This window comes from Pyrus communis, chromosome 2, assembly GCF_041283825.1.
Source record: "Pyrus communis isolate YQ-2024b chromosome 2, ASM4128382v1, whole genome shotgun sequence".
Lineage (NCBI taxonomy): Eukaryota > Viridiplantae > Streptophyta > Magnoliopsida > Rosales > Rosaceae > Pyrus > Pyrus communis.
The window spans coordinates 21,552,380-21,568,011 of record NC_142566.1 but is presented as its reverse complement, the minus strand read 5'-3'; the positions used below and the strand labels follow the sequence as shown (position 1 = coordinate 21,568,011).

Sequence of the window (15,632 nt, the reverse complement as noted above, 5' to 3'; positions counted from 1 at the left end):
TTAGTTCTGTATAAGCCGTTAAAAATGGCTTCCTTACAAAAGCAGAAGCCAGTTCTAGGTCGCAATCACAAAGAAAAGAAAAAGATAAAACAAAGGTGGGTGGCCATTTTGAAAAAAAAAAAAAACCAGCTCATAGAATCGATTCCCCTATGATTCAGTTGTTACAGACAGCCTCTAAGTTGGTGAATGATACGTCCTAATTGGTGAAAGCACTTTTATTACAAGTCCTTATTAGAAAAGCTAACAAACTTGAAAACACAGCAGATTTTTTCCAAAAGCCAACCGATTTCCAGAATGCAGATTGGCGTTTGGTATTTTCCAACTTCCAACCACCACTCAGGAACATTGTTTAGAAATCATACTATGAATTAAGAAATACATCAACCAACTGGGTTCATGTTGAAGTAGTCGTATTTCAGTGCAGTTCGTGACAATAAAAAACAGTAAACTTCGACTGTTAAACTAAAAGTCTAAAACAGATAACTATAACCCAATGATTATTTAGTTTAGCGGCACTCAATCTCTTTTTTCATGAGAGAGATTATGAGTTTAAGTATAATGGACGACAATTGTCCATAAATAGAGAGACAATAATAACATGGCCAAAATGGGAAAGATCAAAAGTTAAGATAACAAGGAGCTGGTTAGTTACTGTTACCATTGGTTACAATAGCAAAACTGATATATCTATATATACATATACTTTTGTACTACAACTTTTCGTCCTTCGGGCTGAAGGATTAACTACTATACATAGAAATTTAGCCGAAATAGTTATTGAAATTGACATAACTCCTCACTTTGGTCACTAAGATTTGAAATCGATAGAAGTGATCCCTGAGTTTGTCCACTATCAATCATTTTGGTCATCCCGTGAAAAATCTCTGTTAAATAAGAACCAAAATGATAAAAATACCCTCAATCTAATAAAGCCAAAATGATTTGATAAAATTTGAGGGTATTTTTGTCATTTTATTCCTTATTTGTGGAAATCTTTTCACAAAATGACCAAAATGATTAATGATGGACAAACTCAGGAACCAAAATGATTAACGGTTGACAAACCGGTTCTAACAATTTTAAATCTTAGGGACCAAAAGTTATGCCAATCTCATGGGGCAGTTTATATAAAAAGCCTATACATTCTATAATCAGGCAGGGTGAGGATGCTCCTAATTAATAATAATAAAGTATAACAGACCAAGTATGGTCTACTCGAAAAGAATTGGAACAAGAAAGGCACCTTGTCATATTATTCTCCACTTATGGGCCTCTCTCAGGTGACCATTCGAACTTGGTGTGCTTATCCTCGCTTTTCTGGCCAATTCTTCCCAGATACTGCCTCACAGATTTGTGATTTGTCTCAAAATTAAAATACATGTCCCTAATCTGCAGATTGTCATTAACAACAAATTAGTCGAGAGTACTAAATAAGTAGGAGGAAGCACGTTTGAGGGAAAGACGAAACAAGAATGGTAGCATGAAAAAATAACAATATAAGAATATAATCGGTTGCATAGTGAAACAGAAACCTATTTACCTCAATCAAATTACTTGAACTAAGACTAACACGCTGTCCCGAAGCAACTTCTTCACCATTCAAAAATATTGAACTCTTGCCAAGATTCTTCAAGGAGAAAGAACCATCTCCTTCCATCTTTATAAAAGCCTAAAGAAACAAAAGTCGTATTAAAATCATAGCGAAATTTCTTGGAAGGAATATAACAACATAAAAACAAGCAAAGTAACACTTCCTCCTTGTTCTACCCTGCTGTGAAGTCAGATTTATAGAGACAATGACCAAAGTCGCCCAAAGAACAAAAATTAGGCGAAGGAGCATGAATGGATAAAAGGGGATTGTGGAAATCGCCACCCTTATTTTATTTCCCCCATCACAATTCATTGTATCATTTGTCAAAAAACTCAGGAAACAGTTTTTCCAACACCTTAATCCCATTCTACAGATTGAGTCAATTATCATATTGCAAGGAAGGGAAACAAAAGGTCCTGGAACGATCATAATAGGATTAGAAGGGCAAAAATGTCCCACCTGCCGCCGAGATATTTTCTTATGCCGCCCTTCCTTTCCCAAGTCAATATCAACTTCGTTATCTTCTGTTGATCTGCCAATTATTACCTACAAAGTAGGAAGAGGATGCAACAGGTTTGCAAAGGAGCGGCATGAATTTGAATCGAAACTTTAAAATCCAAACAAACACACCTCAGTTTTCTTAATGTATTCCTTTATCTGGTTTCCATACAATACTGCAAGTGCACCTTTAGATGCAAGGGTTCTTTGCATAGAGGATCGTGCACACTGTTCCAACCTCATGATTTTTCTTTTAGAATCCTCGTTTTGATACTCTAAGACTGCAAATACCACAGAAAAGAACATAAAAAAGACAAGCACAAAACAATACAGACCATTATACATGACATTCTATATGTTCAACTGTCACATACAAAGCGGAACTCTTTGCCACATTTGGTTGATGGTTTCTCAATAACCAGAATATAAGGGAAGGCAGCTAATGTAAAGTTTTATCACTTATTACACATAAAATCTTTTAAGTATTATGTTTAAATTATTTATAAAAATAATAAGACGAGTTACCTTCACTACTGATGTATGAATCCTGATCCAGAGGATATAAATCCATCTCAAGTATCTGAAAATAGCATAAACCAGTTAGAGGGGCAGATCCTAGAAATGGACTAAGTAGAAGATTACAGAAAATCTAGCTAATCAACAGAACTATTAATGCTTGCCATCGCTTCAATATCAGAATAACAAGGAATGTCAGCATCATCATCAGATTTTTCCTCAGATTCTTCACGATCTAGTACTGATGGGTTGGCTTCTGGTTCTGGGAAAGTTGTAGAACCCTCTGCGCATAAGGGTGCAAGTTCTGCAATTGTAAAAGGAGCTTCTACTCCCTGTTCACAACAATCAGCTTTAGTAATACATATTTGCAAGAGCAACCAAGAAATTTATGAAGTGACTGCAGTTAAAAAATTAATAACCTCTTCTTTGAGCCCTTGATTGGTGATGGACTTAGATGGTGCATGTGCTGATCTGCTTTGGCTTTGGTCGGCAATGACATTTTTATCATGTTTGGAGACTGAAGCTACACATTTACTATCACCATATAGAGCTTTAACTCCAAAAGAACCAAGTGCATGGTTAGGGCTGTCTTCTGTACTTGTGTCGTATCCCACCATCTGGGGAACCTTAAAAGGTCGTGCAGGATCTTCTTCTTTCCTTTGTTGATCGCATTTTCTTTTACCAGTTGAGGAAGCCAATTCATGAGCTCCTTTTAAGGTTGGTTCCCCTACAGCATGAACAGTTGCAGTAGATGGAAATATATCATCATTGCATGGGATTTCAGGGTCCTCAGTATTCAACGTGCAGATCATCTCTTCATGATTAAGTTCAGGAGTAAGAGGATGTGGCACTGACGTAGATGCTGTCATATTGGCTTCGGAACAAGAGATAATACGCTGATCATCTTGGCCAGAGTGAGACAGTTCAGCAGCAACATCCATCTCGGCAGCCTGCATATTGTCTGTAACAACCTGGCATGAATCTGAAATCAACTGTGGGGGAAGATCTTGGCCAGAGTGAGACGGTACATCATTTTCATGAACATCCTTGGTCTTACTCAACGAAATTGGATTCAGGTTTTCAGAAGAGGACTTATCTATTGACTCCTTGCCACTGGCATACATGAAGGCAAGCTCATACTCATTCGCAAGGTCTATGTCTGCATAATCACCCCCGGAAACTGTGACAGACCTAATCAGTTCATCATTAAACACTTCCTCAAAATGGATATCGTCGTATTGAGATGAACCAATATTATCCACATCCATATCATCAGTAACTACCAATGTCTTTTCGGCATCCTCACCATTAACCCCCATGCTGACATCCATTGGCATTTCTGGTGCCCGTACATCCTCAATCGTTTTCCAAAGAGGCTCATCTACAGATGCATGAGATGGCCCTATATCTTCCGCATCTAAGGCATTCCCAAAATCAATTGCATCATCTCCATAAGCAGGCAGATCTTGACAGGCATTATCATGGCAAAAAGCATTCTCTCCTAATTCGTTATCTGGCAGCAAAGAAACCTGTTCGACAAATTCATTTGAGCACCCTTCCCCGACAACTCCCTCCACAACATAATTTCCAATCGGAACACACTCCCCATCTCCCTCCACACCATGATTTCCAATTGAAACACACTCTCCACCACCCTCCGCACCATGATTTCCAATCGCAACATGCTCTCCACCTCCCTCCGCACCATGATTTCCAATCGAAACACGCTCTCCACCAAGAAATGCATTAGCAGCATCGCCGTTATCCACATCACAATCCAAAAACAAGGGCTGGTTATGATCTCCAGCCCCAAAATTTTCCTCTAAAGCCTCGCCATTATCAATGTCCGGCCTGAAAAGAAAATTACGATCGAAAAAGTCCTTCTGATAAGAATCGGGATCAACGGAATTAACATCGCCTAGTCTCCTCTCTATCTTCTGCATAGCATAGTAATGCTTCCGTATGCTATCGGATTTTCGCTGCAAACCCCTAGAACGACTGAATCTACTAGCCTTGGACGCTGAGTTGGAATTGCAACCTTCCAACTTCGCCAACCGAGCCGACGCCTCCGCCGAGACATCAGCGTCGTAGAGAAGCGAGCACCACCGCTCCCGCAACTCTCCGATTGTGAATTTGCGCGAAAATCGCACCGCGCCTCTGGCAAGTGCTTCCAGAGAAGCACCTGTCTGTAACCGTTAAAAAGCACCAAGGAGATTTTCAAAAATTAATTCTAACAACCACTCCATAAAATTTAAAAAAAATTAAAATTAAAAGAATAAAAAACCAGACGCAAAGCAGAAGAGGATGATAGCTTTAATGGCAGCAACGGCAATAACTGAAAAGTAAAAGGACTGAAAAGGAAATTGCGTAAATTTGGGAGAAAATTGCAAAGGATTACCTCCATGGCATCCTTCAAGCGGAGGTCGTCTTCCGGCATCCATGGAGGAGCCGAAGCCACTGCTTCCATATGGATTCGCTTCCGAAATCGTCCCGAAATTCAAATGCAAGTGATTATTTTCTTCTGAAATTTTCAAAATTCTCGGAGATCTCGGCGAATTCGAAGCCTCTGAGAGTTGTGAATTTTCTGACAGTGGTGGTGGAGTTGCAGGCAGTGGCGAGTTACTGAGCCGACCGAGTCAGGCGAGTGGAAAGAGCGCCAGGAGTGAAAAAGTAGCGACTGAGCTGTGTGACTTTACGAACACGCGCGTAACGGTTCATGGACTGGCTGGCTGGCTGGCTGAGTTTAACGTGAGAGATTCGCGTTTTGGGATTCGGCTCGCGGATGCTTGATTTTTGTTAATTTGATTGGTTGGATTTGGTTTTACTTTTGAGTTTCCTGCAAGTTACCAAAATGTCTTGGCCGATCTTTTTCCTTTTGGGTTTCGTAGATTAATCTAATTCGCTGCGGCGACGTCGTCTTCGTGAAGTTGTCTTGCACCAAAGTCAAGCCCACACCCAATCCCAAGATCAAGCCCAAGAAAATTAAAGCTCTCACTTGACCTTTTTTTTATGATAAGGTAATAATTTATTAAAATTATTCTAATCTACAGTAACGGGAATTCGCATCTGGATACCAAAAAAGAAAGTATAGTATTTTGATCAGCTGATCTAACTCATATCTCTTATCAAACAATATTCAAAAGACAAACAAAGGAAAGACAAAAAGTAGGAACTTGTTAGAGGATTAGTCCTTACTTTTTAAATAATGCATTTGAAGTTACATGAGCATCTGGTCTAGCAATGCATTAGTCTTTATTTTGTTGAAGGGGATATTGAATTTAAATTTCATGCATAACAAATTACTGATTAACCAAAAAGGAAGAAACAAAAGCATATAAGGATTGCTCCTAGTGAAACATGTTTTTGGGTGTCAAAATATTTTCATGACAACTTTAAAACTTCAATCATGAATCATGATAAACTGACAACATAACATATTTGTTAGATCATACTTCGCCCAGGAGAGAGGATCCTCTATGCCTTATATGTACATGCCCACCTCCAATTAGCACGAGGCCTCTTGGGAGCTCACTGGTTTCGAGTTCCATCGGAACTCTAAAGTTAAGTGAATTTGGGCGAGAGCATTCCCAGGTTAGGTGACCCATTGAGAAGTTCTGCTAGCGTGAGTTCCCAGAAACAAAACTGTGAGGGCGTGGTCGGGGCCTAAAGCGGACAATATCATGTTAGGTGGAGTTGAGCTCGAGATGTGGTGGGGGCTCGGGCCGGGATGTGACAATATTAGACTGTAATTATTAACTCTGACATAAATTGACTCAATTAACTAACAAAAAAAAGAAAGAATTAAAGACATAAAAATGGAACTAACTAAAATAACCCTCTACATCTTTCATAAAATTCCTATGGTATGTATGTAGGAAGCACTTTCATGAAATTGATTTTGGATTCCGAAAGTAGGTTAAGTGCTCTTTGAAGAAGCACCAAATAAGGTCATCTCCAACCGAAGGGTCCAGAGGGCTAGAGGGCTGAAACTAGCCCGAAAATCGTCTCCAACCAAGGGCTAGGCTAGAGGGCTCGTGAGCCCCACAGAATTTGAAAGGGCCAAAGGGCTAACCTAATCTAGCTAGCCTTGGGCTGGGCTAGAAATTCTAGCATTCCTGTCGAATATAACCGACAGGAATTCTAAGACAAATTCAGCTAGCCGTTATTTTTGAATTTTTTTTTTTACACAATTTTTTTTCCTATAACTTCTATTTTTTTTCTATAACTTCTATTTTTGGCCCTCGGTTGAAGACGATTTTTTGTGACAGGGCTAAAATGAGCCCTATGACCCTTTGGCCCTCTGTTGGAGATGAAGGCAAATATGGCCATATACTGTTCATTAAAATATTAATATCTTGGAGGGCTAGAGGGCTAAAACGAGCCCTCTGGGCAGCCTTTGGTTGGAGATGGCCTAAGTGCTTCATGCAGGAAGCACTTATAGTAGTGCTTTTGAACTTTTACTAAGAATTAGTTTCAAAAACATGTTCACCAAAAACATTTTCAATTATTTTAAAGGCACTTCCAAACAAGTCCCTAAAGCCAATACAAAACATCCAAGACAAACAAACCAAAATATCAAAAGCAATGTCAGCCATGATATATATAGAATAGAAGTATTAATTATACAAACAAACCCACAAGCAACAAGGGCGCGGATTTTTTTTAGTGCTATCATTGATTAAAACATCACACACATATTTATGCATCTGTTTTCAGAGGGAGTCCAAGTCTAACTCCTTGCCTAAGGATCATCACTAAGCAAACACTTTAGAACAAAAGCAGTTATAAGTGACCTTAATATATAACTTAGTGATGATTAATCATATCTCAGATCACGATCAAGCAAGGCGTAGATCGTGCAGATGAGTAATGGAGGAGCCGAGCGAACTTCCTCCGTGGTGGAGGTGGTCGGAGTTGCGGTGGAGGTGGAAAGTGTACAAGTTATTTGCCCCATTTGCCAATGCAAGTGCAGATTCGTAGTCTCCCTCATTGTCCTCATAACCATACTGTGGATCCTCACTGGCTGCTTCCTGGTCAAACTTTAAGTTTTCAAACACAGTATTAGATACCAATAAAAACATATAATAATTAAAGGAAATAATTAGAAACTGAATTGATATATATTAGGATGCTTGATTTCATATACTCTTACATAGCCATGCAGCATGTTTCCTCTTCTTTGCTCCAAGTTCTTAACCTGCAGTGGTGGGATTTTATTGAATTTCAAAAATAGTACTAGAAACTTACAAATATTAACTTATGATCCAGTAAAAGTTTTTAAATTACCTTCTTCTTGGTGGTCTCCGTCTGAGTTTTGATCACATGGTACTGTAAAAATCCAACAAATAATTACATTGCCAAATCCGTCATCAACGTCAAGGAGCTCAAATTAAGTGATGCACAAAATACAGGATTGGGAAGTACTATTTGTGCTAGATTTTTTAAGGATGTAGGGAGAAGCTTTCGGAAGTGAGATACACTATATGAAGTATCATTTAGGCTTTAAACTTGGGTTTTTTTTATTGTTACATAACTAGCAAAAGCCCAAAGCAACTTAATTAGAAGGTTCCTCCAAATTTTATTAGAATTTTTTTCAAGTGCTGGCTATTCTAGCAGTGAATTCACATGTTATAATATAAGTGAAGGAAATGATATATTTTTATGTGTCATCTACTTGTATTATAACACGTGGACTATCCGCTTGAATACTGTACACTTTAAAAAATTTCTCAAATTGTAGGAGTCTACTTCTAGACCGAATGGGTAGAACTTCGATTGTAACGTTTTTCTTACGATTAGTGTGAGCAATAGAACAGTACTAACTTCTATTCAGTAAGATCCTGTCACACATACAAATTAATAATGTCCTCATCTTTTAATCGAAATCTCAAATTTCAAGGTGTTTTCATACTGAATGACTGATTATCAAGGCTTGTGTGTGAGGGATTACAAAATTCTACATGTCAAAAAAATTGTTTATTATATTCCTCAAAATAAATGTTTATTATGAAAAATTATTACCCTGCATATCTACTCCGGAATTCTACAAAATTTGTTTATTATTAGGAAATCCATCAGGACTTAATAGTGTGGACTTAAGTTTTTCAGAATAAAAATTACAAAAAGGTTGGAATTACTGGAACCCTAATATCAGATTTTACAGATCTATATTCAGATACCTTTTGAACTTTATAATTATTTTTTGATACCGAAAGCTAAAAGTATATTAGAAACGAAAATCCAACCTTCCTTTGACGTATGGCATCCAAGGAAGACTGCATCTCATCGTCAAGAGAAGCCAGCTCGTCAAAGCGCAGGCCGTTTAGATCATGGCCCAACCTCTGCCTGTTAATTTTATACATTAATTAATACTCTAATCCTGTAATATTCATATATATACATATTCCTCTCAGAAACAAGTTGATTTTTTTTTCTTCTGGATTTCCGAATAGAATAGGTGTAATTACCTGATCTCTCTCCTCAGCTTATTGTTGATCTCTTTCAACTTCCACAAGGTGTCTTTCATCGACTGCGCCCGCGGCCAAAGAACCAATTAATTAACCAGAAGCAAAAAACACTAAAAAACTTCCAAGATCTAAAAAAATAAACAAAGAAAAGTAGTGGAGAGAAGATATCCTTGATTATAATTAACCTCGTGGTGTGTCCTCCACAGATCGATCCCCATAGTTTTCTGATAGTCATCATACATACTCTTGGTCCTATTACATCAAAATTTAAGCAGAAATTGCCAAAAGAAAGGAGGAAATTAATTATAAAAAATAAAAGATAAATTAAAAAAATAATAATAATAATAGGGTTTGATGAGAGAAGGACGTACGTAGTGGTAGGGCTGATATACTCGTGCATTTTATTAGTGTTGGAGAGCATAATGAGGGAGACCTTGGCATCACAGAGAACGGTGAGCTCCTGAGCCTTCTTGAAGATCCCATTTCTTCTCTTGGAGTAGGTCACCTGCCTGTTGGTCTGGTTTTCGATTAGCTTGATTTCAATCTTCCCACGACCCATAATTTCTCTCTCTCAAATTTCTTACCTTTTCCTAGCAATTTTCCGATCTTGTTTTACTTGATATATAAAAAAAAAGGGAAGAGGGGGTTGCTTGTGTATATAATATTGGGAGTCATGTGTGGATGAAGAAATGGAGAGGAAAGCAGAATGGTTTCTATATCGGGAAAGTGAGATGAAAAGTTGGGTTGTAGTCTAACCAGGAATGTCTGCTGCTTAAGGCTTGTTGCTAGCTAGCTAGCTAGAGCCTAGAGATTGCTAGTTGCTAGGTTAAATGTTTAACAGTAGTTCTGAATCTACTGATGATAGCGTCTGATGTAGCTATAGTGCATAGGGTTTCGATTCTTTTGACCACGACAGTACAGGAACAGGAACGAAAACATACGAGTCCTATTCAGCGTGCTAGTTACTTGAGTTAACAGTTTCATAATATCATGCATGCTAGGGAGAGCTCAAATTTTGAATGTGTCTAGGACCAAACTGATTAGATTTATATGTACGCGCGGTAGTACAAAATCCTTTGCTTTTGCAAATTTTTTCAATTTTTGATACATATGCAAAATTATATTACCAGCAAGTAACACTGTATGTATGATAGATATAGCATCTCTCCTTTTCTCTCTAGTGTTTATACTATTCGACCCATAAAGAGAATCTATATATTAATATGCTCTCAGCGACTAAACTAGGGTTTTAATATGGGGTTGCATTGTTTTTGTGTTTGCTTGACATAGGTATATAAGTATGTTGCGTCTATTGTTTTTGTGATAGATTTGTATTAGTAAGACATATTTTATATTGGTGACACTTGTTTATTATTAGATGGCAAGTTTACTTAGGGGGATTTCCTGCCTTGTTATTTGTGCAAATTTCTCTTCAGATTAAGAAATTGGTCACTGTTAGAGGAGAGAAGCTAAGATCTCGTACTTTGGACACTGTGTAAATATGCAAACTATAGAAACCTTTCATATGTCGTGGACACATACATGCTTCCGTTAAATCAAAGACTTGAGGAGTAATTGTTTAAGTCTTTTATATCATTGATAGGGTATAAGGCACCAAATTTATCCAAATTCATGCAAGTGATAGGAAACAACAATATGAGTTTTTCATTGTACATTCTTCAAATGAGAGGTCTGTGGAAGTAATCAAGGTCCAATGGAGAGCTTATAGAGTTGATTAAATTGATTTACAAAATCTAGGGAAATTAAGAACCGCATATGTCGATATGAGGAGATAAATAAACATAAGAAATGTATATACTGTAGTGACAAAAAAAAGTTTTGGTTCTACCATATATCCATCAAACAACATGTGTTTCAAATACTTTCTAGATATTTATACAAGATGTGGCCAGATTCACAAAACTTTGTCGTGTTAACATTTCACTAGTTGAGTTAATTTGAACACTAAAACTTAATTTCAGTGACTCATGTTCAATAAATTATTTGCAATGTAATCAGAGTGCATATCCACCAAATTACTTGCGTGTCTCATGATACACATACACAATATACAAGGTGTAAATGAGTAGTTTGTACTTGGACGACAATATCGAGTTTGAGTGAGGAGTGTGATTGAGAGATTTCGAAGATATTAACGTTGTTGGTTATCACCTATCTACCACAACGCATGTCCCATCTCTCTCTCTCTCTCTCTCTCTCTCTCTCTCTCTCAGAAGGGTTGAATGACCTCTCTTTGTTAAAGCTTCGTATGCATGCCTTGATTTTAGCTCCTGCCTTCACAATCTGTGCTATTGAGTGTTCTTGATGACCTATTAGTTTTTGTGTTAGTTTCCTTAGAAGGTCCACTCTTGGACTGCTGATTACTCCACCGAATTCATATAGATTCCTTCAGAATATGATTCATTACCCAAAAATGGTTCATAAGCCAGTTTCTCAAATTGGTTCAAGCCCCTTAGCTTGTTGAGTATTTTTTCATATCAAGCTACTAGATAGAACAATTTCATGGCGTTTGAAAAATGTCATGGAAACCTTTCTATGATGTTTTTCAAACGCCACAATGCACGTCATAGATCGATGAGTCGTGGAAAGTCTGCCAATACAATGACATTGAACAACGCCATGAAAAGTCCTTTTCATGACATTGAAACATATGCTAATCTGATACAGTTTGATATTGTGATTACAATGCTTTCTTGTGATAACCAGCATCTGCATGAAAAAGAGAACAAACGTAATAGTGATTCTCAAAGAAGAAAAACCAAAGCATTAGAATCAATGGTGATAAGATAAAACCGTTACATCAAAATATCATAGAAACAAATTTAGACAACTTGAGTTTTAAACACATGGTGATCAGACAAATCCAAACATTACAACAAGGATTCATTATATTCTCAAGCAAAATGCTTCTTTTCTATTAATTTTTTTTAATTTTACAAATGGTTAAATATCATACAACAGATTCAAAAATTAAAAAAAGCTCCCTGATAGGCAACACATCAACAGACTAAATTCAAAGACTGTACAGTTTATTTGTCAAATGAAAGTTATAAAACATTGAACTTACGTCTGCCATACATATCCAGGCCAGAAAACAAAGTTTTGATACTGATTTGAACAAGGTAAAAGTATGCAAATTAAAGTAAATTATATGTAAGAAGAACAGTAAATGATTGCATAACTAAAACAAAAACATATGCACAGGTCTACACACCTTACTCATCAGTCATCATGCATCTGCGTATATAAAGACCGTAAACCTAAGTGCCGGTGGACGGGTGGAGCTATGAGCTATCTCAGATCGCACAACCAATAACTCAAGTACCCAAAAAAGACTAATTAAGAGTATTAAAAAAATATTATCAACAAATAAGTGGGGATATGACTCTTGTCTGTGCTGAAAGTTAGATGCATGTGCTTAGATTGGGCAGCTCACCTTGCACATATGAGGGTGTTGGTCGTATTACAAAACCACCTAATTGTTTGGGGATGTTGGCCCTTTTGTTACAACAAGTCTCAAATCTGTTATATTATTTTTTTGGCAAATTGGAATGATATTTGGTTGGCTCGGCTCGTCGATAGCTCTACTAATCACTTCATGAAACTTTGTGAAATTGAAATTCACCAAAGTCATGTTTTAGGGTCAGACCTAGGTTTACTTAAGTTAGCAAGAAAAGTGTGTTGTTATATCGCGCTCAAGTTCGAATTTTTCTTCTCGTAACTTGAATAAATTCAATATTTAATTATCTTATCATTTATCAAAAGAGAGACGAAAAGTTAAAAAACCTTATGTTTTGGGCTACACATTGGCAAATTGGTTGACTTGGAGGGCTGCCTCTAATAGCTTAGCCCCGTTTAAATATGACCCAAATTAAGGAGCACTCGACGGCCAAGATCATAGACCGGGGAGCACGACTATGGAAGGCCGGTCTTCCCTCAATTACGGGCCTTAAAATTGACTACCCTCAATATTTTTTTTAAAGAAAAGAAATATTTCATAATCAAATCAAATAATAAATATCATCAAAATTACATAATTACAAGGAACCGGATCTTCTCCGAATCCCAAAAAACTAAGCATCCTGAGAAATAAATCAGGGTCATTGAAATTTGATCTAACGGTTACAATTATTATAACTTTTAGAGAGACTCCATGTTTGTAGCCATTGAATTAAATTTCAACAGTTTAGGATCATTGCTCAGGGTGCTCAGTTTTTAGGGATCTGAAGAGGATCCGGTTCCTAATTACAAAAGCAACAGAAGTACGATACAAAATTTAGTCACATAATCGCATCCAACTAAACGGAGGAAACTTTTAAATGCACATGTGGGTTTTTTTTTTTCTCACCCTCCCGTGAAAAGGAAGGTAATTTTATGATAATTGTTTTCCCTTGAGGTATATTCATTTTATTATAACAAACTCATATTGAAAATAAAGAATTATTACTGCACTTCATTTATTTTTTTTTAATATTTGGTTATGGACCATGAATGCTTCAACCATGTGATTTTACTTTTCTTGAAGAACAAAAATAAGGAGATAAGGTCATTTAGTACTACGGTCTGGTAATATTTCTCTTCACTTATAAGTGAGAGGTTTTAGGTTCGATTCTCGTCAAAAGCAAATTTGAACCACATTACTGCTAACTCATTGTGAGGCTCAGCTCACTTCCCCACCCTCTTAGACCATCTCCAACTAATAGGATAAAGCTTAAAATATAAGCTTTAAAACCCCCCCAAACCATCTCTAACCATTGGGCTAAAATAAGCCACTACGGAGAAAATATATATTTGGGCTAAATTCCTCCCAGAAATTAAGTCTAGCTTAAATTATTCTGGACCCACCAAACTGTCATATTTCAAACCCTTTTATGTTTTTTACTTATAATCAACATATGTTTTCGATGCAAATTTTCGCCGTCTCTAACTTTGACGAAAATGCACCTGCAAAACAATCAACACTTTTGATCAAAGACCTAAGCCTCTCGTGCCCACAAGGTGGGGGGGGGGGTAGGCCAATGGATCTTCGATGCCTAAGTTAGTTTCTTTGAGAAGAGTAAAGTGTTTAGGGCTTTTAGGGGTAGCAAATGCTTACCGAAATTTGGTAGAATTGGGGATATATATAGGAGGAGAGGGCCGGCCATAGTGTTAGGGTTTTACCCTACACATGGCGGCATCTTATTGGCCAAGGTATTATGGAGAAATATTTTAAAGATATTAAATAGGAAATAATATCTTGAGATAATTGAGTAATTATTCATAATTGATTTAAATAGGGATTACTTACTTGAATGTAGTCAATCTTTAATTGATAATGTATTAAGGATAGGATTTGAGTAAGGGAAGTGTTATTCGCACTCCAAAAATCTCATTATACACTCCTCACAAGTGTATTTTTCTTTCCTAATATAGAAAGTTTGGAGTGTAGAATGAGATTTTTGAAGTGCTAATAACAATTCCCTTTGGGTAATTAATCTTATCTTTAATGCTTTAACTTTTCCTTACCAAGGGCATGTGAGTTGTGAGTAGTCGTATTTAGCTGCAGAGACCTTCAGGAGTATGAGCTGAGCGTGAGAATATCTGAGAAGCATTCCCAATTAATGAGGGTAATTTTGTCTTTCTTGGGCAAAAGTCCTTGTGTCGCCTCCAGAATATTTGGGATTATTTTAGGCTCCACAGCTGTGAGCAAATGAAATCAAATCTAACGATAAAAAAAAAAAAAAAAAAAAAAATTGACCGCTCAAAATTAAATCTAATGTTTAAAATAATCTTTTAAAATTATTTAAATCAAAATTTCACTTAAAATTGTATAAATACCTATGTATTTGTATGATTTTTAATTACTTATCGAAATTTAAATATTTTTTAGATGAAAATGTTTGTAAAAATAAATTAGGATAATCTACAAAAATTTTATTTTCCAAAAAGTTACCGAAAAAAGAAATTATGCTAAAATAATTATTTAATGATCTCGGGCTAAAATTTTAAGCCATAACCATTGGCGGAGAAAAGCAATTTCTGGTTTATGGCTTAAATTTTTAAGCTTGATCCCCAAAGGTTGGAGATGGTCTTAGTATAGATAATGTCGTTTGTTCAAAATAATATTGTGAAGCTAATTCTCTCTCATATTATCATCCCCTTCCATCCTCTCCCCTTTCACACTTTCTTTTTTGTCTTTTTCTTTACATAAAAAATTTAAAATAAAATATTAATGTAGTTTAATCGTAAACGTTTAAATACGAGAGAATCCTACAATAAGGCAAAGGTGAGTTTAGGGTACCCGAAGTTCTTGAATTGTGCAGGGTACCAAGTACCAACCCGAGGATCATGCATGCAATTCATAAAAGGATCCAGCAGAGACTTTAAAGCATGACCAATCAAACACCCAACCCCCACAATAAGGTTTAAAAAAAACAAAAGTGCTAGTAACCGGAGGACATTGATCATCTCCGCATTCAGTTGTTCTAATCCACCTAGTCAAATCATCCACGTCATGAAATTTGATCCAACAACTAAAGTTATTATAACTTTTAAAGTAG

General features: G+C 36.6%; 2 protein-coding genes across 2 annotated transcripts; both read right to left on the bottom strand.

The window, feature by feature from the left end:
* Nucleotides 1-608: 608 nt before the first annotated feature.
* On the bottom strand, nt 609-5,496 carry LOC137747699 (uncharacterized). The gene is made up of 8 exons (XM_068487857.2): nt 5,004-5,496; nt 3,025-4,791; nt 2,770-2,937; nt 2,615-2,669; nt 2,222-2,370; nt 2,051-2,137; nt 1,541-1,669; nt 609-1,389 (listed from the first exon to the last, which is right to left on the bottom strand). Exons 1-8 carry the CDS (start codon nt 5,070-5,072, stop codon nt 1,264-1,266), a joined length of 2,550 nt encoding a protein of 849 aa, XP_068343958.2. The 5' UTR covers nt 5,073-5,496; the 3' UTR covers nt 609-1,263.
* A 1,682-nt stretch (nt 5,497-7,178) lies between these two features.
* Nucleotides 7,179-9,787, bottom strand: LOC137748642 (agamous-like MADS-box protein TM6). The gene is made up of 7 exons (XM_068488808.2): nt 9,444-9,787; nt 9,258-9,324; nt 9,073-9,134; nt 8,851-8,950; nt 7,892-7,933; nt 7,758-7,802; nt 7,179-7,644 (listed from the first exon to the last, which is right to left on the bottom strand). The coding sequence occupies exons 1-7, from the start codon at nt 9,629-9,631 to the stop codon at nt 7,444-7,446; spliced, it is 705 nt and encodes a 234-aa protein (XP_068344909.1). The 5' UTR covers nt 9,632-9,787; the 3' UTR covers nt 7,179-7,443.
* Between the last annotated feature and the right edge of the window lie 5,845 nt (nt 9,788-15,632).

Coding starts and splice junctions, on each gene's coding strand:
- LOC137747699 (XM_068487857.2), bottom strand. CDS start 5,072: ATGGAAGCAGTGGCTTCGGCTCCTCCATGGATGCCGGAAGACGACCTC. Junction 2,670..2,769: donor ATTCTGATATTGAAGCGATG/GCAAGCATTAAT, acceptor TGCTATTTTCAG/ATACTTGAGATGGATTTATA. Junction 1,670..2,050: donor AGAAAATATCTCGGCGGCAG/GTGGGACATTTT, acceptor TTGTTTCTTTAG/GCTTTTATAAAGATGGAAGG.
- LOC137748642 (XM_068488808.2), bottom strand. CDS start 9,631: ATGGGTCGTGGGAAGATTGAAATCAAGCTAATCGAAAACCAGACCAAC. Junction 9,135..9,257: donor TGTGGAGGACACACCACGAG/GTTAATTATAAT, acceptor CCGCGGGCGCAG/TCGATGAAAGACACCTTGTG. Junction 7,803..7,891: donor CGGAGACCACCAAGAAGAAG/GTAATTTAAAAA, acceptor CCACCACTGCAG/GTTAAGAACTTGGAGCAAAG.